Source organism: Microtus oregoni, unplaced genomic scaffold, assembly GCF_018167655.1.
Source record: "Microtus oregoni isolate MIOR12 unplaced genomic scaffold, Mior012 000109F_ref0000275, whole genome shotgun sequence".
In the NCBI taxonomy this organism is placed as follows: domain Eukaryota; kingdom Metazoa; phylum Chordata; class Mammalia; order Rodentia; family Cricetidae; genus Microtus; species Microtus oregoni.
In genome coordinates this window covers 1,018,524-1,044,395 of record NW_024544727.1, presented here as the reverse complement: position 1 = coordinate 1,044,395, position 25,872 = coordinate 1,018,524, and the positions used below count along the sequence as shown (strand labels likewise).

At 53.1% G+C, this 25,872-nt stretch overlaps 1 protein-coding gene across 2 annotated transcripts in view; it reads right to left on the bottom strand.

The window, feature by feature from the left end:
- The window catches only part of LOC121443551 (multiple epidermal growth factor-like domains protein 6), a 99,896-nt gene that overhangs the window by 67,080 nt on the left and 6,944 nt on the right, over window positions 1-25,872 (bottom strand). For both annotated transcript variants that reach the window (XM_041645329.1, XM_041645330.1), the window contains exon 3: window positions 20,457-20,566. In XM_041645329.1, coding sequence (XP_041501263.1) covers window positions 20,457-20,566 — 110 coding nt within the window. The remainder of the gene's footprint in view (window positions 1-20,456; window positions 20,567-25,872) is intronic.

Sequence of the window (25,872 nt, the reverse complement as noted above, 5' to 3'; positions counted from 1 at the left end):
GCCCCAAACACCACAGAATGCCTGGGACCCTGCTCTGTTCTGTGGGGACACCCGAGACCTATAAAGACGACCATACACCCAGAACTCAACAGAGGGGCAGCCTAGACTGAACCCTGAGAGGTTCAGGGGTCACACGGGTAACGAGTGCCATGTAGGGACGGCCATCTCTAGTGTCATGTGCTCTCAGTGCCACCTTAACTGAGGGCGCTGTGCCTTCACTGTGCCCAGCCTCCAAGGGGTGCTCAGATGCCACCAGGAGCAACGCAGCCGCCGATGACTAGAGTGGACAAGCCAGCCAGGGAGAGCACATGAAGGCTCTCAGGGGTGGAGAGGCCTCACGGGCCCACAGCTGGAAAGGGAATAAGGAACATTAAAGGGTAAAAGAAGCACACATAGCTGTGGCCTGGATAGAGTTAAGAGGGGGCAAGCACCCTAACTTGCAGGTGGACATAGCTGCAGTCCCTGTGATAGATAGTTCACTGGGAAGGCAGAACAGCTCAGTGGACCACTAACCCACATCTGGTCCTCTCACTGGGTAGATGACAGGCCCGAGGCACAGCCCAGACACAAAGGGAGGTGTCCCAGGACATGGAGCCACTTCCTTTCCATGCAACCGTCCTGGGGTGCGCCTCCAAACACATCGGGGGTAGAAAGGAGATGACGTCATTCTCACTGGCCAGAGGCCAAACCACACCCTTCCCTTTTCCTCGAGCGCAGAGCTCCTTGGCAGCGTTTGGGATTAGTCCTGGAGTATCAGACAGACTGCAGGGTGAGTCAGGCCTTCCAAGGCAGTCTAGAGGAAAAGGCAGGTTGAGAAGGTATTATAAGCTGAGGCCGAGGGAATGAGACCACAAACCTGGGGCCTGGGCTGAAGGAAGATAGTTAGCCCAGGGCTGCCAAATGGATACTGAACAATCTCCACAGAGGGGTTTAGCACAGTGGTATCCACTGTCTACGAATCTTCCGAAATGCCCAGTTAAACTGAACGGCTATGGGCTTGCAGGCCTCTCTGCCCTAGGGCCTCAGGGCCTCCAGGCTCACACTACAATTCCTCGGGAAAGCGGAGGATCTCTGGCCTGGGCAACCACACCCACCCAGGAGACAAGAATGTGCCTGGGGTCCACTGTGCTCATTCACCCCATCTTGGTCTTGGAGACTGGTGTTACCGAAACCTTGCACCCAGCAGAAGAAGCTTCTCTAAGTGGAAGACTCAGCCTCCCTCCCGAGACCTGTGGCCACAGGCAGCCACTAGAGCCTCCCCCCCCCCCATTCAGGAGCCTTGAGCCCACCATGAGGGGCAGCTTCCCCATCGCTCCTGGCTCCACAGAGATGCTGGCCTACGCATGACCTGGGCAGCAGCAGCTCTTTCACGCCCATCCCTGATTGGATGCCAACCATTTATGCAACTGTCAGTACCTCCGTGGCTACCCCTCCTCCCACGGAACCTGTACTGCTATCTGCTGGCCTGGATCCTCATGATGGTATACAGGCCTGGCACCACTGGGCACAGAGGGCAGGGCCGTGCTCTGGAATGCCTGGGGCCGAGACCCGAAAGCAGATTTGGGGAGCGGCTACCAGCTCCCCCACCTGCAGATGCCTTGTTAATTATCCTGCTGGAACAGGAACAGACACACACACACACACACACACACACACACACACGCCCCAGGAATCCCGAAGATGAACCATCAGCAGATTTCCGAGGTTTGCCTCCCCAGACGATGCTGGCTCTGAGTGGCCGTGCACGGGTAGAGCGAGGACAAGATACGAGCTGGCCTCTGCTGTCTGAGCAGGAATGGAACCAGCTCCCAGGCCACTCTGGGAAACGTGTACCTTCTGGCTAGAAGGAGCCGGCACCTCTTGCCTCCAGGAAGAGTTATAAACAGACCTCATAGCCCAAGATCCTTGACTCACTATGGGAGCTCTGGGACCCCTTCCCACCTAAGGCACCCACAGCTGTGAGCCCCCAGGTCTGTCCAACACTTTAAAATACCTGGGGCTGGTAAAGTGGGCTAGCCTAGAGTACCGACTGATTCCGGGGACAAGGGTAGCAGGCGTGGAAACACCTGGACTGGCAGGCCTAAGGCTTAAGGGCTGGTGGCCACAGGTCAGGCAGTGCCTTGGGAAAGGGACCTCAGAGCCACACGACAGGGACCTTGGGTGTCAGGATTGCGAGATTGGACTGCAGAGCTCAGGAGAGCAGCCTAGACTGGGAGGAGGCCGTACCCCTCTGTTGATCTCTGAAGAGCCCGCCTTCAGTCTGTAATCAGACACTAAGCCTGTCACTTACTGCCCATCAGACTCACAGCCACCTCTTCTTTCGCAGGGAGGAAACTGAGGCACAGGGTGGCTGGCTGTCCCGCTTGTCCAAATGCTGGGTGAAGCTCAGCCTATGAACCCACTGGGGACTCCACACCAGCAGGGACTCCTGGCGTTCTCTGTATCCTGTGGCGGTCAGCAGGTCTCCGGCAGCTGCACATCTGTGCACCCCTGCTAGAGCCTGGGGACGGAGGTGCTGAAGCCAGTTCCTGCCACAGAACATACCAAACGGACCCCACGTTTACAGACCACTGCTCAGGCTACACTTGAGCACCATGGATGGGAATCCCCTGCACGCACAACCTAGAACTGGCTCCTACGTGGACTCCAGGGCAGGCTGAAGCCCGGAGCACTATGGAAAAACAGTTTCTCTCCTTAGACTCAAGGTTGAGTGTGAGGGCACAAAGCCCCTCTCTGCTCTCACTGGTTCCTCTGGCAGAGTAGCCGTGAGCTCCCAGTTCATGGAAGCCGCTGCCCACAGCTGCTCACAGATCTCATGTGATCTGCCAAGTTGGGGCACAGGACATATAGATAAGGTTAGCTTCAGACTAGCTCCTGAGTAGCCTCAGAGGACCCCCAGGTCTCTGGGCAGCCATTCTGAGAATTAGAATGGACGATGGGCAGCTTCCCCCTGCATCAGTCACAGGCTGTGCCTTGCCTGCTCTCTTGGGTGCAGACCACACAGATTGCAGGCTTGTCAAGCTGGGCAAGCCAAGCAGGGTCACTTTGCCATACAGGGCTCCTAAGGATTCCCTGAGTGACAAGAACACTAAGTACAGGTCCTCTGGGCATCAGGCCGACCAGCCTGGATGGCAGACCCCTGGTGAGAGCAACACAGGGACAGCTCACACTTCCAGTGACACAGCTTGCTTTGCTTTTCAAGGGGATATTCTAGGGACATCTGGCTGGAAGATGGGGGCCCTGGAAACAGCACTACAGCCCATGGGGTGAGAGCCCAGCAGAAGGAGGCGCACAGTGTAAGATGTCATGACACCCTAAGGTGCTGTTCCCGGGCCCATGCTGCACAGTACCCTGGAAGTGAGAAGCTACAACCACAGCTGTAGGCTAACCCCTTCGGACTGCCTCCACTGCTCCTGTAACCTGACCTATGTGACCCTCGGTGCCTGTAACACTGTACGTGGGTTTTCCAGTCCCTCCTGAAGGGGAGCTTCCCACACGGGCCATGTCTACTTCAGCGTCTCATGACCCCAGCCAGACTTCCACCAGCCTTGAGGACAGACATGGGGGTGAAGTATCAGCCATCACAGAGCCCAAGCAATGCAGACACCCCTGTTCTCAGGGTGTGATCGGCACCAAGGCACACACCAGGGTGGCCTTGTCCTGTATCTGGACAGTCTCCACAGTGGCTTGGACAGGGTGCTGTGGCTGAGGCAGGGGAGAACTAAATCAAAGAAGTCAGAACACTGAGTCTTTTCTCATGTCCAATTTAGGGAGAAGAATCCAGAGAGACCAGAAAAAAACAGGGGATGGGGGGACTCTAGCCTGGGACAGCACTGAGACCCAAAGGCCTCATGCATCCCTAGAGAAGGAGCTTTCTATTACGGCGCCTGGACACAGCCAATCACATGAAATGGCAACCATCACTCTGCCAATGCCAGGACCAGGCAGCTCAAAAGCACCGTGCCTACAAGTTGGCCTCTTGTGGTTTCTGCTGTAATTAAGTCATTAGAAGACCACCCGTCCCTGAAGCCAGTCCTGGGAGACCGCCATTCCAGACAAAGACAGAGTGCCTTTGTCAGGGACAGGGGAGGGGGGTGAGCCTGGCGATTACTGACTCACTGGGAAAACAGGACTGCTCTGGCCCCTGCTGACGCGGGAAAAGACGGGGATTGTGCAGAGGACACGGTGGAGCCCAGCACAACAGAGGGACCTGGGGCAGCCATACCGGTCCTGACCAGAGAGGAGGACCAAGCCAAAGCCACCCACTCCTCCTTCTCCTCCACCTGGGGCAGAGATGGCCTTGACCACCTAGTCTCAGGGCCACTACAGGCCACTGGCAACAGCGTCTGCAGAAAGTGGCATGTTATGGAAGAATCCTTTTGTGCACTACGAAGATGGGTGTCTGTTGTGGGACAATGGTTTTTATCCTGTAAGGATTTGTTTCTTTAATCCACACACCTACGAACACCTGATTTTTGACAAAGAAGCAAAAAATATAAAGTGGAAGAAAGAAAGCGTATTTAACAAATGGTGCTAGCATAACTGGATATCAACGTGTAGAAGAACGAAAATAGACCCGTATCTATCACCATGCACAAAACTCAAGTCCAGATGGATCAAAAATCTCAACATAAAGCCAACCACTGCACGGACTGGCTTTGTGGGAGCCTAGGCTGTTTGGATGTTCACCTTACTAGACCTGGAAGGAGGTGGAAGGTCCTTGGACTCCCCACAGGGCAGGGAACCCGGTCTGCTCTTTGGACTGATGAGAGAGGGGGAGTTGATTGGGGGAGGGGGAGGGATATGGGAGGCAGTGGCGGGGAAGAGACAAAAATCTTTAATAAATAAATAAATTTTTTAAAAAAACCAACCACACTGAACCTCATAGAAGAGACAGTGGGAAGTACACTTGAACACATCAGCACAGGAGACCACTTCCTAAATAGAACCCCAGCAGCACAGACACTGAGAGAAACAATTAATAAATGGGACCTCCTGAAACTGAAAAGCTTCTGTAAAGCAAAGGACACAGTCAACAAGACAAAATGACAGCCTACAGAATGGGAAAAGTTCTTCACCAATCTCACATCAAACAGAGGTCTGATATCCTAAATATACAAAGAACTCAAGAAAATGGTCATCAAAAGAACAAATAATCCAATAAGAAAAAAAAGCAGTACAGACCTAAACAGAGAACTCTCAACAGAAGAATATAAAATGGCTGAAAGATACCTAAGGAAATGCTCAATATCCTTAGTCATCAGAGAAATGCAAATCAAAACAACTCTGAGATTCCATCTTACACCTGCAAAAATGGCCAAGATCAAAAACATTGATGACAATTTATGCTGGAGAGGATGTGGGGAAAAGGGAACACTCCTGCATTGATGGTGGGAATGCAAACTGGTACAGCCCGTTTGGATGTCAGTATGGTGATTTCTCAGAAAATTAGAAAACAACCTTCTTCAAGACCCAGCAATACCACTTTTGGGTATATATCCAAAGGATGCTCAATTGTGCCACAAGGACATGTGCTCAGCTATGTTCATAGCAGCATTGTTTGTCATAGCCAGAACCTGGAAACAACCTAAATACCCTTCGACTGAAGAATGGACAAAGAAAACGTGGTACCTGGGTTTTGATCCTACTGCACATACTGGCTTTGTAGGAGCCTAGGCAGTTTGGGTGCTCACCTTACTAGACCTGGAAGGAGGTGGGAGATCCTTGGACTTCCCACAAGGCAGGGAACCCGGACTGCTCTTCAGGCTGATGAGAAAGGGGGACTTGATTGGGGGAGGGGGAGGGATATGGGAGGCGGTGGAGGGGAGGAGGCAGAAATCTTTAATAAATAAATAAATAAACTTTACAAAAAAAGAAAACGTGGTACATATACACAATGGAATACTACACAGCAGAAAAAAATTAGCAACATCTTGAAATTTGCAGGCAAATGGATGGAGCTAGAAAACATCATTTTGAGTGAGGTAACCCAGACACAGAAAGACAATTATCACATGTACTCAGTAAAATGTGGTTTTTAAACATAAAGCAAAGAAAACCAGCCTACAAATCACAATCCCAGAGAACCTAGACAACAATGAGGACCCTAAGAGAGACATACATGGATCTAATATACATGGGAAGTAGAAAAAGACAAGATCTCCTGAGTCAATTGGGAGCATGGGAGCCATGAGAGAGGGTTAAAGGGGAGGGGAGAGGCAGGGAGAGGAGCAGAGAAAAATGTAGAGCTCAATAAAACTCAATAAAAAACAGATTTGTTTCTTGTACTTGTTTAATAAAATGCTGATTGGCCAGTAGCCAGGCAGGAAGTAGAGGCAGGGCAACCAGGCAGGAAGTAGAGGTGGGGCAATGAGAACAGGAGAATTCTGGGAAGAAGAAAGATTCAGTCTGTAGTTGTCATCCAGACAGAGAAAACAAGATGAGAATGCTTTGCCGAAAAAGGTACCAAGCCACGTGGCTGATACAGACAAGAATAATAGATTAAGATGTAGTATGTAAGAATTAGTTAATAAGAAGCTTGAGTTACGCCGGGCGGTGGTGGCGCATGCCTTTAATCCCAGCACTTGGGAGGCAGAGGCAGGCAGATCTCTGTGAGTTTGAGACCAGCCTGGTCTACAGAGCTAGTTCCAGGACAGGTTCCAAAACCACAGAGAAACTCTGTCTTGTCAAAAAAAAAAAAAAAAAAAAAAAAAAAGAAGAAGCTTGAGTTACTAGGTCAACCAGTTTTATAACTAATGTAGACCTCTGTGTATTTATTTGGGACTGAACTGCTGCAGTAATGGGCAGGACAGAAGCCTCTGTCCAAAGCAAAACCTTCTACATCGAGTCTGAAGGAGAACACAAGCGGGCTGCAGACATGGCTGTTATAAATAGAGGCGGCGGGGCTGCGTTCCCAGCACCCCGGCCGCCTGCTCGGCTTATGCCCGAAATAACAACACACAAACTGTATTCATTTAAACACTGCTTGGCCCTTTAGCTCTAGCCCTTACTGGCTAATTCTGATATCCCAATCAACCCATCTCTAACAATCTGTGAGAACCGGTCTTACCGGGAAGATTCTAGCCTAGTCCATCCTGGGTCAGAGCTTCATGGCGTGTGTCTGCCCGGGAGCGGGGCATGGTGTCTGAGCTCACTTCCTCTTCCTCCCAGCGTTCTGTTCTGTTTACTCCTCCCACCTATCTTCTAACCAATAAAATGGGCCAAGGCAGTTCCTTTATTAGCCAATGACCTTCCTCCATCACATGGCATCTTTCTTGCCCAGAGCCCTTAATGGCCTGGAGCTGAGGATGGCTCAATAAGGGGGGAAGCCAAGAGGCCTCTGGGCCCCGGCACCCCAACACCTGGGATCACGTGATAACCAGTCCATTCCTTCTACACTGACGTGATCCCCTGTCAGGGGTTCCTGGGCAGCCCTTTGTGCAGCAGAGCACAGGCCCCAGAGAGGGAACATGTTAGCCCTCTCAGGCAGTTAGCACAAGGCTCACTGGATACCTCTGCTCTGAGAGACCTGGGCCTCAGCAGGTCCATGTGCCCTGCAGGCTGGAGAGCTAGGGCCTCCAGGGGTGTGCAGGGTTCTGCCTGGTCCTTCTAGACACCTTCTAACCCAGTGTAACCCAGTGATGGGGTCCATCTGCAAACACAAAGAGCACCCCACCCCAGGTTATCATCCTCACTGAGCCCACTGTCGCCCCAAACAGGAGTTTGACTGAGCCCAGAGACAACTGTGAACAACATGGGAACCTGGAACCAAAGCGCAAGGATCAGGGCCAGGCTGGCTGTTCCCTCTCCGAGGAATCAGCTCGAGCTAGACCATCATGGCTGCAAGCCTCAGTACAGAGACCCTGCTGCGGGTGCTTAGTGAAACCAGCCTCGACCACAGCCAGGTCACGGCCACTTGCGTGTAAAAGAGGACGAGGAAGGACCTGAGCCCTTCCCAGACCTCTCCAGAGAAACAGGGTCATCCCCCCCACCCCCGCCAGCTAGAGTCCCAGGGCAGCCACGCCCAGGCCAGATTCAGGCTCAGGGCCAAAAGCAGCCCTGGGTGGCATCTGGACCTGAAGTAAGGGCCAGTCTCCCACCCTGAGACAGTGGCAGCATTGAGGGCAGCTGGCAGAGCGGCTTTCCATCTATTAATCAATTATCCCAGTTTAGAATCAGGCACCCTTGAGCCTCAGCCCATGGCCCAGGCCTCAATAGCCGCCCAGGAGTTTCCCAGCCAAGCATCGTGCCCCCTTACCGGCAGGGCAGCCTCATGGCTCCTCTGGGTCTCCCTTCTGGCACAGTGGCAGAACCTCACCAGCTGCTACGGAGACCTCAGACACTCACCAGTGACCCCCTCTTGTGACTCCTGAGAATCTTGCCCCAGTGGCTCACAGTCCCTTCTCCCAACTCCGCTGCCCCTCCCCTCCTGACCTCTGCTCCATTCCAAACCTTCCCAGGCCCCAGGCCCACCTCTACCCAGAAGCCCTGAAGACATTCAGCTCTTCTGGACAACATTGCCACCCTGACCACTGGCCTCTCCAATGCAAGCACCCCCGAGACCCAGCAAATCAGCCTACCTCTCACAGGTGAGGAAACTGAGGCCAAGGGCAATCTCAGAGACAAGGCTTCTAGGACTGAGGAGTGCACAGGTTCGGCCTTGGTTCACAAACATGTGTGGTCCTACAGGGCAGCCACGATGGACACAGGAGAGGGACAGGGCTCAGTGCACTGCCAACTCAGCCTGGGCACAAGTTTCCGCCTGTGTCTTCCCTATTCAATGCCAGTCATGCACGGTGCAGGTCACCAGCGGACACTGGCATGGATGAGGTGCTGCCCACTCCACCACACGGAGCAGAGCACACACAGAAGGACGTCGGAATCCTGGTGGGTGAGGGTGTGCACGGCTGGTCAGAAGGACCCGAGAGACCCACAGCGGCGGGCAGGACATCCCTCCTCCCGCTTTACTGATGAAGTGGGAACCGTGTGTGGTCGCTCCAGCCATCCATCCCTTCGACCTAAGATGCCTGTGGGCAGGGGCCCCTAAGTCACCCACACTGCGAGCCAGACCTACAGAGGAAGGGAAAGCCCCCTACTCTTTAAGGCATGAGAAAACTATCCTGGGCTATGGCCAGTCCAGTTTACCAGTCACAGGCCCCAGCTCAAACTGTCCTGTGCCACACACTGTTGCCTGAAGTATCCCCCAGTCATGACCACACCCAATCACCGCTAAATAGGACCTCTAGGTAGAGCAAAACCCTAACTCATGTACACAAGGTACCAAAGCCTGCCACGACTCATGATCCATCCACACATCAAAGTCCTTCTTGGCCAAGGAGCCTCATGATTATACATCAAGGTAGCAGCACAGAACCAAAGCCTGTGGTTCCACAATCTTTAATCCAGAGTAGCAGGCCAAGATTGCTATTTCACCAAGTAGGAGGCTCCTGATGTCCAGAGACCTCCATTCCCAAAGAGTCAAAGCAGCCACCTTGGGTGGAGAGTGGGTACCAGCCGGACATCTGACTCCTTGATCTCTGTTCAGCAGAGGAATAAGGGAGTCACATTACCTGCAGTGACTGTACCTGGTAGTGCTCAGTCTAGAGCAGGGCTTAGGGAGTCGCGGCCCCTCTCTCCCAGGGATGGGAGCATCACCTCAAAGGTGAGTAGCATCTTCCTGTTTCTCTCAGGCTGAGCCCAGTTCATATTAAGGGCCATTGTTCACACTGTGCCCTCAAGAGCCCCTTTGTTTCCTTCCCAGACCTTTCCCCACTCCTTCCCTGGAGAAGCCTCTAATTGTGAAACAAAGAAGAAAAAAAAAATGGTGCCTAAGATGAGAGGTGGTGGCGCAGACCTTTAATTCCAGCACTCGGGAGGCAGAGACAGATGGATCTCTGTGAATTCAAGGCCAGCCTGGTCTACAGAGGAGTTCCAGAACAGCTAGGGATGCTACACAGAGAAACCCTGTCTCAAAAAAAAAAAAAAAAAAATGACTGTCGTTACTAAAAACACCAACTATAAAGGTTGGGCCCTCTATCCAGTGACAGCAGACACAAACTCACTGGTTCTACTGCAAGTTTGAGAGCTGGATAGACAGACAGGTAATAGAGACCTAGGCGATAGATGATTGATCTATCATACAGATCTACCAGGACCCCAGCCGCCTGGGGTTCCTCCTGCTCAGGTTCCCTTTGACCACAGCTGCTCTCAAATCCACGCACTAGTGGGAATGCACCAGTGCACAACACCCCCGAATCACTATTCGCTGTCACCGTGCACCGAGAGGCTCAGGAGAGCGTATAGACACCCCACCAACAACGCCACATCACACCCCTTCGGGAGACCTGTTTCCACAGCCACCGTGTCGGGTGGAACCAACAACACTTCTTGCCCCTGCAAATGCCTCCCGCTTTCCAATTCTCTTTCTTCACCCAGTGGCTTTATTGGCATCTGAATACAGCTCATCTTGGCCTCCACACTTACAAACCCTTCCACAGAACTCCACTAACTTGGCACGGAAACCCCGGGGGTACAGTGATCCTGCCTGTCACATTCCATCCAGATCTCAGCTTGCTTCCCGGCCCCTGCCCCATGGTGGGGTGACAGCGAACCTGCCCTGAACCAGGGGCTCCCAAAAGCAGGTCCCAGCTCCACCTGGTTTCGGCCAGGACTGACAATGAAATGGTGTCTGCCAACCAAGAAAGCGGACAAATCTGATGGCCAGGCAATGCGCCATGTCATCTTAGGGGACAGAGAGGACCAATATTCAAAGGTGGGCACATAGAGATGACTAGCCCCCTGACTTTGAGACAAAAAGGTGCACCGAACCAAGAATACACACTTCTGGTGGCTCAAAGAGAGCTGGAGCCAAGAGAAGGGGGAATCCCAGCTGGCATGGGTGCTCAGGCTCACATTCTCCGGCCGAGGGAGAAGCCCGAGTCAGGACCAGCAAATGAAGACCTTATGCAGGGCAGCGGTGGCACACATTTTTAACCCCAGCACTGGGACAGCAGAGGCAGGCAGAGTCTGAGGCCAGCCTGGGCTACAGAGCAAGTTCCAGGACAGCCAGGGCTACACAGAGAAACCCTGTCTGGAGAAAACAAAAGCAAACAAACAGTGCTTAAGTGGGTCACTGTGTCAGTACAACAAGACGGCAGCAGCATCACCCTGTGCCCTCCAAGGGTTGGCACTGAAGCCACGGGTGGCTGCATTGGTGGACAAGTACCCTTTAAGACCCCTAACATGGAGGCCTGGGGAAACCTCACCTGAGGATCCCTCACAAACATCAGACCTTAGCCTGCGCTCCATGAGGTACCACATCTCATAAGCCAATGGGAGGCCAATGGCTAAAAAACAGGCAGTGTGTGTGTGTGTGTGTGCGCACACACACACACACACACACACTCACGCGCGCGCGCACTTATATTTAGCTCTGTGGTAGAGTGTTTGCTTTACAAATAAAACTCTAGACTCGGTCCCCAGCATGGAGCAGAGGAAGCAGACAGCAGGGAATAGAACCAACAAGCAGGCATTGTTGACAACCAAACTATAAAAACTGAACACATAGCATCAAGTATAGTAACAGGTGGGCGGTAATTACAAAAGCACCAATAATCCGCTGAACACCTAGTGTGGGCCAGGCCTGGCAGGAAGTCTGCCGCCTCCAGGACCTCCTCCTAGCTGCTGACTTCAAGAGACCCTTCAGAACTCCCTCAGGGGAACCTGAAATGCAAGGTCAGGTGGAGGGGACCTAAGACCTCATCCTCTGAAGTCCAAGCAAGTGCAGGGAAGGCTGGGCACTGCCCGTCCCCCAAAGCCAGAGGACACTCCAGAGACCAGCTGTCCAAGTGTCTCCTCTGCTCCACCCCTAGTTCCTCACCCCAGGATCAGCGTCAGCCCCGGCTGCCCTCCTGCTTATCCCTCTGTCCCTACTGCTGGCACCTGAGACTTGGTTGGATTGGTCCTGATCACTTACCCCACCCAACAGCCTCCTCTCTATCAGGGACATCAACCACGCAGGACCCCTTTCGGAGTGGAAGGAGGAGAAAGGAGTCCCACAGGGTCAAGGGTATGAGTACGAGACTCTGAGCTAAGGTGTATGCACGCTGTGGATGGGAACAGGTGTGGGTCCATGAAGGTGTGTAACTGTAGGCATGTGTAGGCACACACGCTGTGTGGGAATGTGCTGTGAATGGTTGCCCCCATGGACTCTATATTTGAATGTTTAGTCAATCAGGGAGTGACACTACTTGAGAAGGATTAGGAGGTGTGGCCTTGTTGGAGTGGGTGTGGTCTTGTTGGAGTGGGTGTGGCCTTGTTGGAGTGGGTGTGGCCCTGATGGAGGAAGCCTGTCACAAGCAGTGGGCTTTAAGGTTTCAAAAGCCCAAGCCAGGCCCAGTGACTCTCTTTCTTTGCTGCCTGTGGCTCTGGATGTAGAACTCTCAGCGACCTCACCAGCGCCATGTCTGCCTGCATGCCACCATGCTTCCTATCGGGATGATAAAGGACTAAACCTCTGAAAAGGAAAGCCAGCCCTAACTAAATGCTTTCTTTTATAAGAGCTGCCATAGTCACGGTGTCTCTTCACAGCAATGGAACACTGACTAAGACAGGGATTGTGACAGAACACATGTATGCATGAGAGCTTATATCATACAAGTGAGCACGTGGTTACATGGCCAGCAGTGGGCGGGGCATCTCTGTGAGCAGGAAGCCATACACGGCGGTGTATGGCTGGTTCAGCTGGGTGGATGGCATCTAGGTAGACATGCCTGGAAATTGTACCATGGAAACCTAAAGGGGGACTCTGTGATTGGGTGACCTGAGGTTCTTAAAGGAAATAACAAGAGAAGGTCACAGTAGTGCACCAGGAGCCCGTGGGCTCTGTGGAGCATGGGGAGGGAAAGAAGCCCAGGAACTGGGACCTGGGGAGTCCAGTTCCCACACTGGAGCACGGAGCTGACGAGCAGCCAGAACGGAAACAGAAAAGGAAAAGCAGATGCTGAGGCAGGAAGCAGAGGGAGCTGGGGTCCAAGTGGCCTTCCTGTAGCTCCTCTAACACATCCCTGACAAGCCAGCCAGAGACCCGGATGTCGCAGGAAAAGCAGACCTGCAGGAGCCACCTGTCTGATGCACCAACAGCAGGACGTCCAAGCCCAACCCTCATCCCCTGACGTCCTTCTGTAAGCGTCCAGGCTGCTGGCACCGCAGGTGGTGAATAGGATCAGAGGCACATGCCTCCTGGTTCCCATAGCGACAAGTCCCTCCACCTGCCTAGGGATTTTCCTAAGAAAATGCCTGACCTCTTCCTGGACGGCCTGGCAATGCCACCCTCCCTACCCAAGGAGGCAGGAGTGGCCAGGGAAGGTCAGGATGAGTGGTCACACCACGTATCCTCCAGACTGCAGTCACCTGAGCAGAGCCAAGAGCCTGAGTCTCTTCCCCTAGTCGTACAAAGTGCACGCAGGGATAGGGAGGTCCTGGGCGGACAGCTTCTGGGAGGCAGAGTGGGTCTGGGTTCCACTGCCATCTGCCCAGCGGCTTCTCTCCCCGCTGGCTACTCTGACCACATCCCAGAACCTCTCAGGGCTGGACAGAGGGTTCTCGCCAGTCCCTGTCCCAGTCCTTCATGGCAGTCCAGGCTCCTCACCCCCTGACTTGTGCTTTCTCTGTTCTGCCCCGTGGTTAACACCATGTGACACCTGACTCATACCCATCAGGGACCTTACAGTGTAGCCTTGCTTGAAAATGGGGTCAACATCAAGATGGAAAGAAGACATGGACTGGGGTGGCTCCTAAACACACTGGAGTGTCCTGACATGGAGTAGGAACTAGGAGGTCACACATAGACAGAGGCAGAGCAATGAGCCCGCGTGCCACAGACACCAGGGACATTTAGGTTGCCGGCAGCTGGGAGGGGTAGCATGGTTGGCACAGGCTCTGGATACCAGATCATGGCTGCCAGCTGTGACAGTTAGTCATGACAAACTGGCACAAGCCGGAGTCACCAGGAAGAGAGCCTCACTGAGGAAACGTCTGGACTGTGTTGGCCTGTAGGCGCGCCTATGAGAGACTCTCTCGACTGGGTTGAGGTGGAAAGATCCAGAATGTGGGCAGCATCGTTTCACCTCATGAACAAAACAGAGCTGAGCACTGAGAAGCACGCGTGTACATCACGCCTCCACACGCACCCTCTGTTCTTCACGGTGGCTGTCTCCCCACACACCCCTCTGCTTTTCATGATGGAGGTATCTCACCACTTCAGACTTACACCTTGACTTCTCTGCAGTGATGAACTGCAGCCTGGAATTGAGAGCTGAATAAACCCTGTCTTACTTAGGTTTCTGTTGCTGTGATGGAATACGTGACCAAAAACAACATGAGGGAACAGGATTCTTTCAGTTTACAGCCTGGCTCACACGGGCTGGGTGTCTAGACGACAAAGGGAAGTCAGAGGAGGAACTCAGGGCAGGAGCTGAAGCAAAAGCAATGGAGGAACCATGTTTGCTGGACTGTTCTCCATGGCTTGCTCTATCTGCATGCTTTTCCTTCTTTTCTTTCTTCCTGAGACAGGGTTTCTCTGTGTAGCCCTGGCTGTCCTGGAACTCACTTTGTAGACCAGGCTGAACTCAGACTCAGAGATCCGCCTGCCTCTGCCTCCCAAGTGCTGGGATTAAAGGTGTGTGCCACTACCACCACCAGGTTTCAATCTGCTTTCTTAAACAACCCAGGACTACCTGCCCAGGGGTGGTAGCACGGCCCACAGTGGGCTGGACCCTCCCACATCAATCACAAATCAAGAAAACACCCACCACAGAGCTGCTTCCCTCCTCCTCCATGACTCTGGCTAGTGTCACATTGATAAAAAACGAACCAACACCAACCCTTCAGTCCCTAGGTTGATTTGTTTTTTGTCTGAAAATGAAGCTAAGATATCAACTTGGGCTTTTGAAACCTTAAAGCCCACTGCTGGTGACAGGCTTCCTCCAACAATGCCACACCCACTCCAACAAGGCCACACTCACTCCAACAAGGCCACACCCACACAAGATGCTCAGCTGCCATTGTTGCCACAGCCACAGGAGACTCCTTACCTCCACCACCCTGGCCTCACCCTTCCCATTCATTCTGCTAATTCCATTCCTGGTACCGCACCTCCTACCCCCGGACCCTGCTACTCCTACCCAGGAACACACACGGTCACCTTCACACAAAGGCTACCACAGACCTGGAAAGAGCTTTCCCCACCCTCCAGCTCCTCTTTGCCCTGCCTTCTTACTGCTCAGCCACCTCACTTCTCACTCAGAACTGTCCACCCTTCCAGGAGGCCATGTGCCCCACCCCATACTTCCTCTGTTTCCATGGCAACTGTGGAGCGGCACACCCACGCTGGTACTGACTAGCACATGTATTGAGGCACTGTGCTGCCTTGAGATGGTGCCTCTCTTTCTGAAGATGGCCCTAGTCTTCCGTCTGGAATACACTATCCTAGTCTGTCTTGGGACACAGCCATAATACATATCCTGCAGAGACGAAGCCTGTAGACCTCAGGGAGAGAGAGAGGAAGGGGGAAAAGGAGGAGAGAAAGAGGGAGGGAGAGGGAAAGACAGGGAGAGACAGAGAGGCAGAGATTGGACTCCCTTGAAGATTTTTTTTACAGTGTCCTTCGTACTCCACGGAGCTGAGGCAGCTCCTGCCATTTGTCTCCCCACAGGCCACACTGGGTCCACATTCCCGCGAGCTGAGCTCCCTCATCACAGGCCAGTGTTTCACCCCTGCAAGTCCGTCTCAGGGACAGGGTTGGAGATCGGCTCCTAAGGGCAGACACCTTGCTGGCTGTGTACGTATATATGTTCCCCTCCTTCAGTGAAAGAAGAAAGATTCCCAACATAGTCCCTGAGCAGCTCTGGCTTAGACATTAGGAGGGTCCAAGAAAAATGAACCACCTAACTGGAATGAGTGGAATTCAATGTGGTCCTTTATCACACCCAGGGTCTGGGCTGTCGCAGGTGGGGCGCTGAGGGTCACGCTGCAGCTGGGGCCATACAGATCTGAGTGGCCTGTGCTGTTACAAGGTGTCGTGTGACGTCCAGGCCTGGGTCAGTGGCCCTACCACGGCCAGTGTCTGAGTTGATATCCCATGGCTCCCGTTACTACTGAGGGCTCTGTGGATGTCCAGGATGTGGTCAACCTTTTGAGACCATGTTGGTGTCTGAGGGCCTTGCTGCAGCAGGGGACATACTGATCTGGGTGGCCTATGATGTCACTGGGGCCATGGTGATATCCCCGCCTGAACTGCCATGGAGGGCCATGCCTGGGTCCACTAGACCAACCAGCTCAGCGACCGCCCAGGTCCATATCCTGGGTCTTCAGTTGTCCCACCATAACTGCTACCCCATCTGTGAACTGCTAGAGCATGAGAACGTCCTGCATGACTCAGTACCCGCGTGACTCAGAGCCAGTGAGGGTCCAGTGAGAATGGCGAGCCAGAGACCTTGAACCAGACCATGACTCGGTGCCGTGAACGTTTTGTGGGTGGAGCTGATGGGACAAAAGAGTGTACTGGTAACACACCACAGGTCCCAAGGCCACTAGGATGGATGGAGAGGTGCTGCAAAGATGGAGGAATGAGGTGGTTTTTGTTTGTTTTGTTGTTAACTAGTTTGGGGGGAGTTCCTTTTAGGAGGCAATGTAGGGGTAAGGGGCAGATATGAAGGTAAATGGGATTGGGGTGCATAATGTGAAATTCCCAAAGAATCAATAAATAATTATGTCATTTTAAAAAAGAGTGGAGTTCAGAGGACTGGGAAGCAGAAGGGGCAGGGTCAGCCACATCCACGTCACGGGGCCGCCAGGGCTCTCGGGAAGCTGGGTAATTACCCCTGACACCCCACCCAGCACTTTTTCTTCTGGTCACCTCCCAGCCACCATCCCATAAATGGACCTGGGAGAAATCACAGCCCGATTAGCAGCTTCCTGCCATTCTCTGGCCTCCATCCCTCCATCAGCCACACACAAACACTGCGAGGTCCGCCGAGCACCCTGAGGCTGACACTGTCCTCCTACAGTTTCCAGGTCACACAGAGCAAGGAAGCTTCACAATGGCTGGGGAAGGGCTGGACTTAGCAGCCAGGGCACTGCCCTTCTGTGGGGGACGCTAGAGGTGACGGAGGAATGGGGAGGCTGGAAATAAAGGAGCATCTCTCTCCGCTGCATGAGGACTCCTGAGCCCACCTAGTTCTCACTGTTCCTGCGGGCACACTGGCTGGGAGGAAACTGTGGGAAGCTGCTTATGTTCACACCTGACCGTGGAGAAGCCAGGACATCTAAGGAGACCGTGGGGAGCCAGGACATCTAGGGGTTCCAGCCACTGAGGAGGACCTGAGACTTCTGCTCTAGGGCAGAAGCCCTATCCACCTGCTCCTGTCCTGGTCTCACTCACAACAGCCGAGCTGGCGTGAGACTTCCCAGGGTCTCTAGCCCACAGGACGGAGAAGTGCAGAGCCAGGCGACTCCATCCCTGGAGGTCACAGCTGACACAGATCCACCTGAACCCTCAGCAAAGTGACCCTGTACGCTATTGCCCCGCTGCCAACAGGTATCTTGGCCTCCTTTAATAACAACTGGACAAGCGGACCCCGCCAGAGATCCGACTGTGTAGTAGAGACAGGACATCACTTGTTACACCCATGGTTCTGAGAGGGGCATTGTCATTCCTGCCAAGGTCTTGGGGACTGACACATCGCAGGTCACAGGAGCAGGGATGGAACTAAGCCCAGAGTTCCTAGCCTTCATTGCCTGGTTCACACAGGGTAGGTGTCCAGCCCACTAGTAGCCACTTGTCCCACATTCCTGCCTGGGTCAGGCCCTGCCTAGCCCAGTGTCTCACTAACAGGACCTCAGAGAAGCCGCCATGCTGACCATGAGGCTGTGGCTCCCAGCATGATGCCAGCTCCAGAAAGACAGTGGTGAGAGGGTAACACCAACTTGATGATGCAGGGCAGACACCATGACCAAAACCTGCCCTGCCAATAGCCACCCCAGGATGTCCCCCACCTGCCTAGCCTCAACTCCACACCCCGTCCCACGCTAACCACAACAGTCTCCTCGCCAGACCAAGGGCTCCCAAAGCAGGTGCTGTCCCTGCCAGCCCCTGGCCCCAACACCAGCCGTGAGTAGCTACCGGGCACAGCCTGAGAAAGTGGCGGACAAACGAAGGAGTATGTGGCCATCACGGAATGTGCTGGATCTCCAGCCTCTAGGGTGGAGACAGGCCCAGGTTCACACCTGCACTGGCCCCTCAAGGATGGGAACCAGACTGTGATAAACAAGGAAGGCGAAGAGCATCCGGAGACAGAGATGCTGGATCACAGGCTGGGCCGCAGCCATTAAATAAACAAGGCCAGACACGTAACTAGGGGCCCTCCATTGAAAACAAGCCTCAAAACAAACAACTAAGGAAGCCCGGGCTCTGGGTGGAGATCCTGCGGTGGCTCCCAGGCCATGTGACAACCAGAGCCCCCCTGCCACCACTAGCAGCCTCACCCTGCTCCCGTACCCACTTCTGCCACAGACTGGGAGTTACAACCACCTGAGCTCTCTGTCCTATGGGATAATCCTTCCGCAGACCGTGAAAATGCGTTGCTCTCAGTGTTAATAAAAAGATGATTGGTCAATAGCTAGGCATGATTTTTGGGGCATAGAGAATGCTGGGAAGAAGACAGGCAGGGTCTAAGGAGTCTCAAGCAGATGCAGACAGAAACAAGATGAACATGCTATGTTGAAAGAAAGTACCACCACATGCCAGAGGATAGGTAAGAAGTATGGGGAAATTTTAAATGTAAGAGTTAGCTAGCAACAAGCCTGAGCGTTTATAACAAGTCTCTGTGTGGTTATTTGGAGCGACTGCCAGGACAAAGAAAAGGTCTGCCTACACTTTACAGTTCTGCATGTGGACGACAGCCTGACATCCGGCTCATACAGACAAGCCGAGTCGTCATGGCTATACCTGCAGCCCTGTTACAGACCCACCCTGCCCACAAAAGCCAGCACCCGTGTCTTGCCTGTACAGCTGGGTCAAGCCTGGCTTGGCCTGCCTCTGCCCACTCTCGCCCTGGGATATTCACCAGACACCGGCTCAAGACTCAGAGGGGACACCGGGCTACAGGCTGCCCTGCTCCTCTCCCCGACCCCACCATCCTGCCCACAGCATCCCTTTCCATCCACCTGTCCCTGGAAGCCTTCAAGCCCCCTCTCCCTCCCATGCAGCCACACACACCCGATGCTTCCCTATTCTCCCATTCCATTATTAGTGCCCCCCTGGCCGACCCAGGGAGCCCCCGCCTCACAGCAGAAACCCAGGGGCCCCAGACTTTGATATCTGTGCCCCAATTATAAGCCACAGGAAGAAGGGGACACATCAGACACCTCCAGAGAGCCACAGAGGGAAGGGAGATACTGGTGTTGGGCCAGAACACCCCAACCTGAGGAGTGCTGGACAGCATCCCAGTCTTGTCACCTCCAAGCTGGCCTCCTGTCCTTTTCCCTCTGCTCCTTTCCGGAGAGTGACTCACTTCCCTCCTGGAAAAAAAAATCACCAACCGTCCCTTCTCTCTTCCCTACTTCTCACTAGAGTTCACCTCAGGACAAGCAGCTAAGTCTCCAACGGTGAAGCCCACCATGCTTAACCTTTGATGTGAGGAGTGTGGCTCCCAGACATCCCAGTGACTTTAGGGATGATTGTTCTAGAGGAATATCACTCTTGCCTGCTGGCCTGTCCCCACGACACCTGCTAGCCACCTGTTCCCATGACACCTGCCAACCACCTGTCCCCATGAAACCTGCTGGTCACCTGTTCCCATGACACCTGCTGGTCACCTGTTCCAACGACACTTGCCAGCCACCTGTCTCTATAACACCTGCCAGTCACCTGTCCCCACATTCAGCAGCCAGTCACCTGTCCCCAACACCCACCTGCCAGTCACCTGTCCCTATAATACCTGCCAGTCACCTGTCCCTATAATACCTGCCAGTCACTGGTTCCCACGCCCACCTGCTAGCCACCTGTCCCATACCTGCAGACCAAGGCCTCTCCAGCAGCCACAATAGCCATGCTCCATGGCCAGGAGCCTATTCCTTTGTCCCTGGCATGGCCAGATGCTCAAGTTTGCCTTCCTCCCTCTGATGCCAGTACCAGGCCAGCTCTACCTCCCACGATTCTACAGACTATTCTGCAAATCCACTGTCCCTTCCATTTGAATTCTGCTCGAACAGTCTTTGGCAGACAGAACTGTGGTGCTGGAGTCCCTGGGATCTCTAATGTGACTGAGGGCAGGGACCAAGAGGACAAAAGCTATGTATGGGTCAGTACCCAGAGAGTCAAAGCCAGGCAGATGCTCTCTATTAGACATGCCTCTGTTCAGTCTGCCCAGTACCAGCTGAGAGAGATGGGCACTCACCTGAGAGGCACCCCTCCTGGCCAGGCTTCTGGCTCCACCCCGGACAGCACCTGAACACAGTGCGGGCCTCCGTAGCATACACCTGCCTATAGCTCATATAGTAGACAGTCCTGGAACAGAAGAGAAAGGATGTGTTGATCGTTACAGGGCCAGCACTTGGGCTCTCAGAACACCCCAAAGATAGGTCCTTGCCAATGGGGGTTGAGCAGGCTGAAGTGCCCAGGGAGCTGATGCCCCAGACACCAGAGCCTGGTTCCTTCCTCCCTTCAAGGTCTCTGCCTTCTTCACAGGGTGGTTCCATCCTATTCAGGGAGGAATCTTGTCCCCACCTTGCCTGCCACACAGACTCCTCCCTCACTCGAGTGACTAGTAAGGCACATGACTGCTTCTCCCGGCTGTCAGCTCTGTCCAGTCTGATACCTTTGTCTGTCACTTCTGATAATGAGTTTGAACACTGACTCCCCCAAATCTATGCCTGCCTATAATGGCAACTGACTAGGGAACAAAGTCTGTGTAAGCTGCCATCAGTTAACACGGGGACACACTGAATAGTGCCGTACTGACATCAGTTAACATAGGGACACACTGAATAGTGCCGTACTGACATCCGTTAATACGGGACACACTGAATCATGCCGTACTGACATCAGTTAACATGGGGACACACTGAATAGTGCCATATGACATCAGTTAATACAGGAACACACTGAATAGTGCTGTATGACATCAGTTAATATGGGGACACACTGAATAGTGCCGTACTGACATCAGTTAACATGGGGACACACTGAATAGTGCCGTATGACATCAGTTAATATGAGGACACACTGAATAGTGCCTTATGACATCAGTTAATACGGGGACACACTGAATAGTGCCGTACTAACATCAGTTAACATGGGGACACACTGAATAGTGCCGTACTGACATCAATTAATATGGGGACACACTGAATAGTGCCGTACTGACATCAGTTAATACGGGGGCACACTGAATAGTGCCATATGACATCAGTTAATATGGGGACACACTGAATAGTGCCGTACTGACATCAGTTAACATGGGGACACACTGAATAGAGCCGTATGACATCAGTTAATATGGGGACACACTGAATAGTGCCGTATGACATCAGTTAATATGGGAACACACTGAATAGTGCCGTACTGACATCAGTTAACATGGGGACACACTGAATAGTGCCGTACTGACATCAGTTAACATGGGGACACACTGAATAGTGCCGTATGACATCAGTTAATATGGGAACACACTGAATAGTGCCGTACTGACATCAGTTAACATGGGGACACACTGAATAGTGCCGTATGACATCAGTTAATACGGGGACACACTGAATAGTGCCGTATGACATCAGTTAATACAGGGGCACACTGAATAGTGCCGTACTGACATCAGTTAACATGGGGACACACTGAATAGTGCCGTATGACATCAGTTAATACGGGGACACACTGAATAGTGCCGTACTGACATCAGTTAATATGAGGACACACTGAATAGTGCCGTATGACATCAGTTAATACGGGGACACACTGAATAGTGCCGTATGACATCAGTTAATACAGGAACACACTAAATAGTGCCGTACTGAGAATATAGGAAGGAAAGCGTGCAGAGATGGGGCAGTTGGTGACATCCCAAGACAGACACAACAGGGCAGCCAGTGGCACCAGACTGGTGGCTGGGACAGCTGCTCCCTCAGGACTTCACCACTATATAGGAATTCCAGCTTCAAAAAATGGTTTGTCTTTTGCATTTTTATGTCTCATGTGTGGGTACACAGGCATGTGTCTTATATATGTGGAGGCAAGGACAACATTGAGTGTCTTCCTCAATCTTATTTTTTCTACCTTATTTCTTTGAAGCAGGCTCTCACTGAATGTGGTACTCACCAACTGCCTAGCCTGGCTGCCCAGCAAGCCCCAGGAATCCACCTGTCTGGGTCCCCTCAGCACTGGGATCACAGGTGTGCGATGCTATGCCTAACATTTTTTTAGATGGATTCTGGGGATCTGAACTCAAGTTTCTATCCAACTGTGGACTCCTCCAAAGCCATTTTTAAGCCACCTGACCTGCCAGCATTTGTCATAGCATGCTAAGAAATGAGCATAAAACGCACAGCTTGGTCGGTGCCCCTGAGCCCTCTGACTGTAAAGTCTCTGTAGCCGCAGACCAGGAACTAGACAAAGAGAAACCAGAGACAGAGACGGGGGAGGAAAGACAGGTAAAAAGGAGATGGTTGACTCCAGCCTCCCGACTGGTCTCCAACCTGCAGTGCCAACTGCCCTTATGGCGGTAGGGTTACCCTCCTGCCCAGAAGCGAGGCCCACGGTCACAAGGTCAAGGGCACTTAAGGCCCTGGGAATGGTCAGGTGGCCCAGGCTGTATCTCTAGGCAACAAACCAGGCTGTGTTATCTGGTCCAGTACACGGGAAGCCATGTGGCCCTGGGCTCTGCCCAATAAACAAGGCTGAGGCCACTTCCCGGAAGTGTGTGTTCCTACACAGGCTAGGCACACAGAAAGTCTCGGAGCACTTTACAAAATACCACCTTGGCAGGACATGAAACCGATCACAGTGTGAACAATATTTGGCAGTAACAGAGTACTAGAGTCTGGCCATCGTAAATATTTATCCCCTTGCCTGGGCTGCAGACAGGGCTGAGCTATGTGCAGCTCCCTCTGGACACTCTTCTACAAGGCCCCCTGAAGGAAAAGATTCCTGGAGAGGCCTGGCAGCCATGAGAACCAAACTCAGCTCACCTTCAGATAACAAACACTAGCTCACAAGGGCTCTCTAGTCCTGTAGGGCTGGGGGCTTCTGGGACCAGGTCAGAATGGAGGCTGTTGGGACCAGGTCAGAATGGAGGCTGTTGGGACCAGGTCAGAATGGAGGCTTCTGGGACAAGGTCGGAATGGAGGCTTCTGGGACAAGGTCGGAATGGAGGCCATAGTACTCAAGCTGGGCTTCCCAAGAGGGCCTGTGACCCATGATTTGAATACCTGCCACCTTCCATTCCTTACCCCTTCCTTTCTTTTTCTAAAGGACTCCTCCCTCGCCCCTCAAAGGACCTCTTTATGTAGTCTGGAGAGTTCCTAGCCTGGCGACCTAGCTGTCTGTCTGGTCTCACAGTGAGATGCTCTCAGGTGTCACGACAGCCTCACCTGTCTTTGATGAGGTGACACACCACCACCAAACGCCCATGACTCTAAGATAAAAGATGGTGCCAGGAGCCACCAGGTGACAGACACATGTGGGGCACGGCCTAAGCCTCACCCAGGCCAATCCAGAAGGGAAAACTGAGGCCAGAACAAGTTCTCGGCCTAGCCACGCACACAGATGAAGGCTAGGACCCGGAGTCCAAACTGGGATGCTCTGCCTGGGCTGGCCACACAGGAGCTCAAGAAGAGGGTCCCCCCTGCAACCACCATCCCACAAAAACTAAAACAAAAAAAAAATCACTAGGGGTCAGGGAAATGGCTCAGTGAAGTAAGAAAACATAAGCTTGAACCCCCAACATCCATGTAGACAGCTGGGCATGGCTACATATACACATATCCCCAGCACTAGAAGCTTGCTGGTCATCCAGCCTGGCCAAAATGGTGCCTTTCCAGCTCGATAAGAGAACCCACCTCAAGACAGTAAGGAAGAGCGGGAGAGATGGACATCTCTGACCTCCGTGTGCACACACATGGTCACACCCACTCGTACATATCTTGCACACTCACATGCATGAACCATACACACATAACATCAGAAAGAGGAAGACAGAACAGAGAAGCTCCATATTAGCATGGCCACACCGTGGTCACAGCCCGTGGTCACATTACAGTGTGAAGTCCCTCAGGGCTTAGACACCGCTGGAGCCCACTGTTGACTGCACAGGGAGCCTCGGCATGTGACTAAGTTATAGGCTTAGCCGGCTGGAAGGCCAGCAAGGCCGACAATAAGGCCCACTAGCCGAGCCCAGTCCCAGAGACCGCTGTGTGCTATCCCCAATGTCCCAGCAATCCAACTTAACAGTGAGGCCCCATTCTGACCTCATTTCCATATTAAACACCTGTTCCACCGAGACCAACCTCAGACTACAATCCAGTGTGGGCTCTGCTTATGAGCCAGGAAGAAGGACAGGCCTGAGGGTTCCGGGTAGAGACGAGGACCCAGTCACAGTTAGTGGAAAAGAAGCAACATCCCACAGGGTCAGGCACACTGGAGAAGGGGGCGGGTAGTCCTGGGGCTGGATTCTTAAGAGGTATGAGCTGGGGCCGCCACAGCAGGGGAGCTACTGGAAGATCAGCTGTCCAGATGAGGGTGGGGGAATCTCCCAGGGCTTGGGACAGACAGCAAGAAAGACTTCAGGACCTCAAGCATGCCTGTGTTTACTGTATACTGAGAGCTAAGGTGGGCCTGGGTGGTACGGGTACTACTGAGTTCTGATCCCCATGAGCTGGTGGGACCCCCTCATCCTCTGTAGGCACTGAGGCACACAACTCAGGTATACCTCAGAGCAGGATGGGTGAGGGAACCAGGCCTATGTCCAACACAGAGAATGGCTTCAACTATAGTAAACAGCTGCTCATCCACAGAGCCCTGGTCCCCACCTAGAACCCAAAATGCCACATGGGACCCCCACCCCAACCTCGGGATTGAATGTCTATGTTACAGGCCAGAGAGTAGGTGAAGGGTACCAGACGCCTTGAGCTGGGCAGTATGATGTGGATCCCAGAACCTAGATACAAGCCCTCTTAAGATATCCAGAAAACCCTGATTCCGACACTATGCCATATACACCGTTCCCCTACACCTACTCACAATGTCCTGTCTCCCCAACACACGTGCACAGCCAGGGAAGTGTGGCCCTCCCAGATATCAGAGAACATCATGCCAGGATGCTGGAGGCCACCATCCACATAGGAAACCCTGCCAACCTATAGACCTTGACTGCCACAGAGTCTCCAGCCTCAGGGCTCCAGTGGCTTCCAAACAGAGTGTTTCTCACACACTATGGACAAGGAAACAAGCTTAGTGGACCAAGCCCTGCTTCATAAGCATGTATAAGCATGTGCACCCATGTGCACCCATGGCCATGTGAGAGCTGGAAGGAAAAGGCACAAATGTCAACCTCTGAGACCGGGTCGAGACCTCCCTTTCTGCCTCTGAGTTCTTAAGTCTCCTGACCTGCTGCCCGTCACTCCATGGGGAGGGCTCTTCTATGCTTCACAGACTTGAGCTGCAGGCCCCGCCCCATCACCTACCACCTTGGATATCACCCTGCTTGTCCCAGATGAGAAGACCAACCACAGTCCCTGAGAAACAAGGCTTCTCGGATGTACTTTTTCCATCTCTATTCTACACCAGCCCTAATGGACGACAAACAAATACTGAATTCTGAG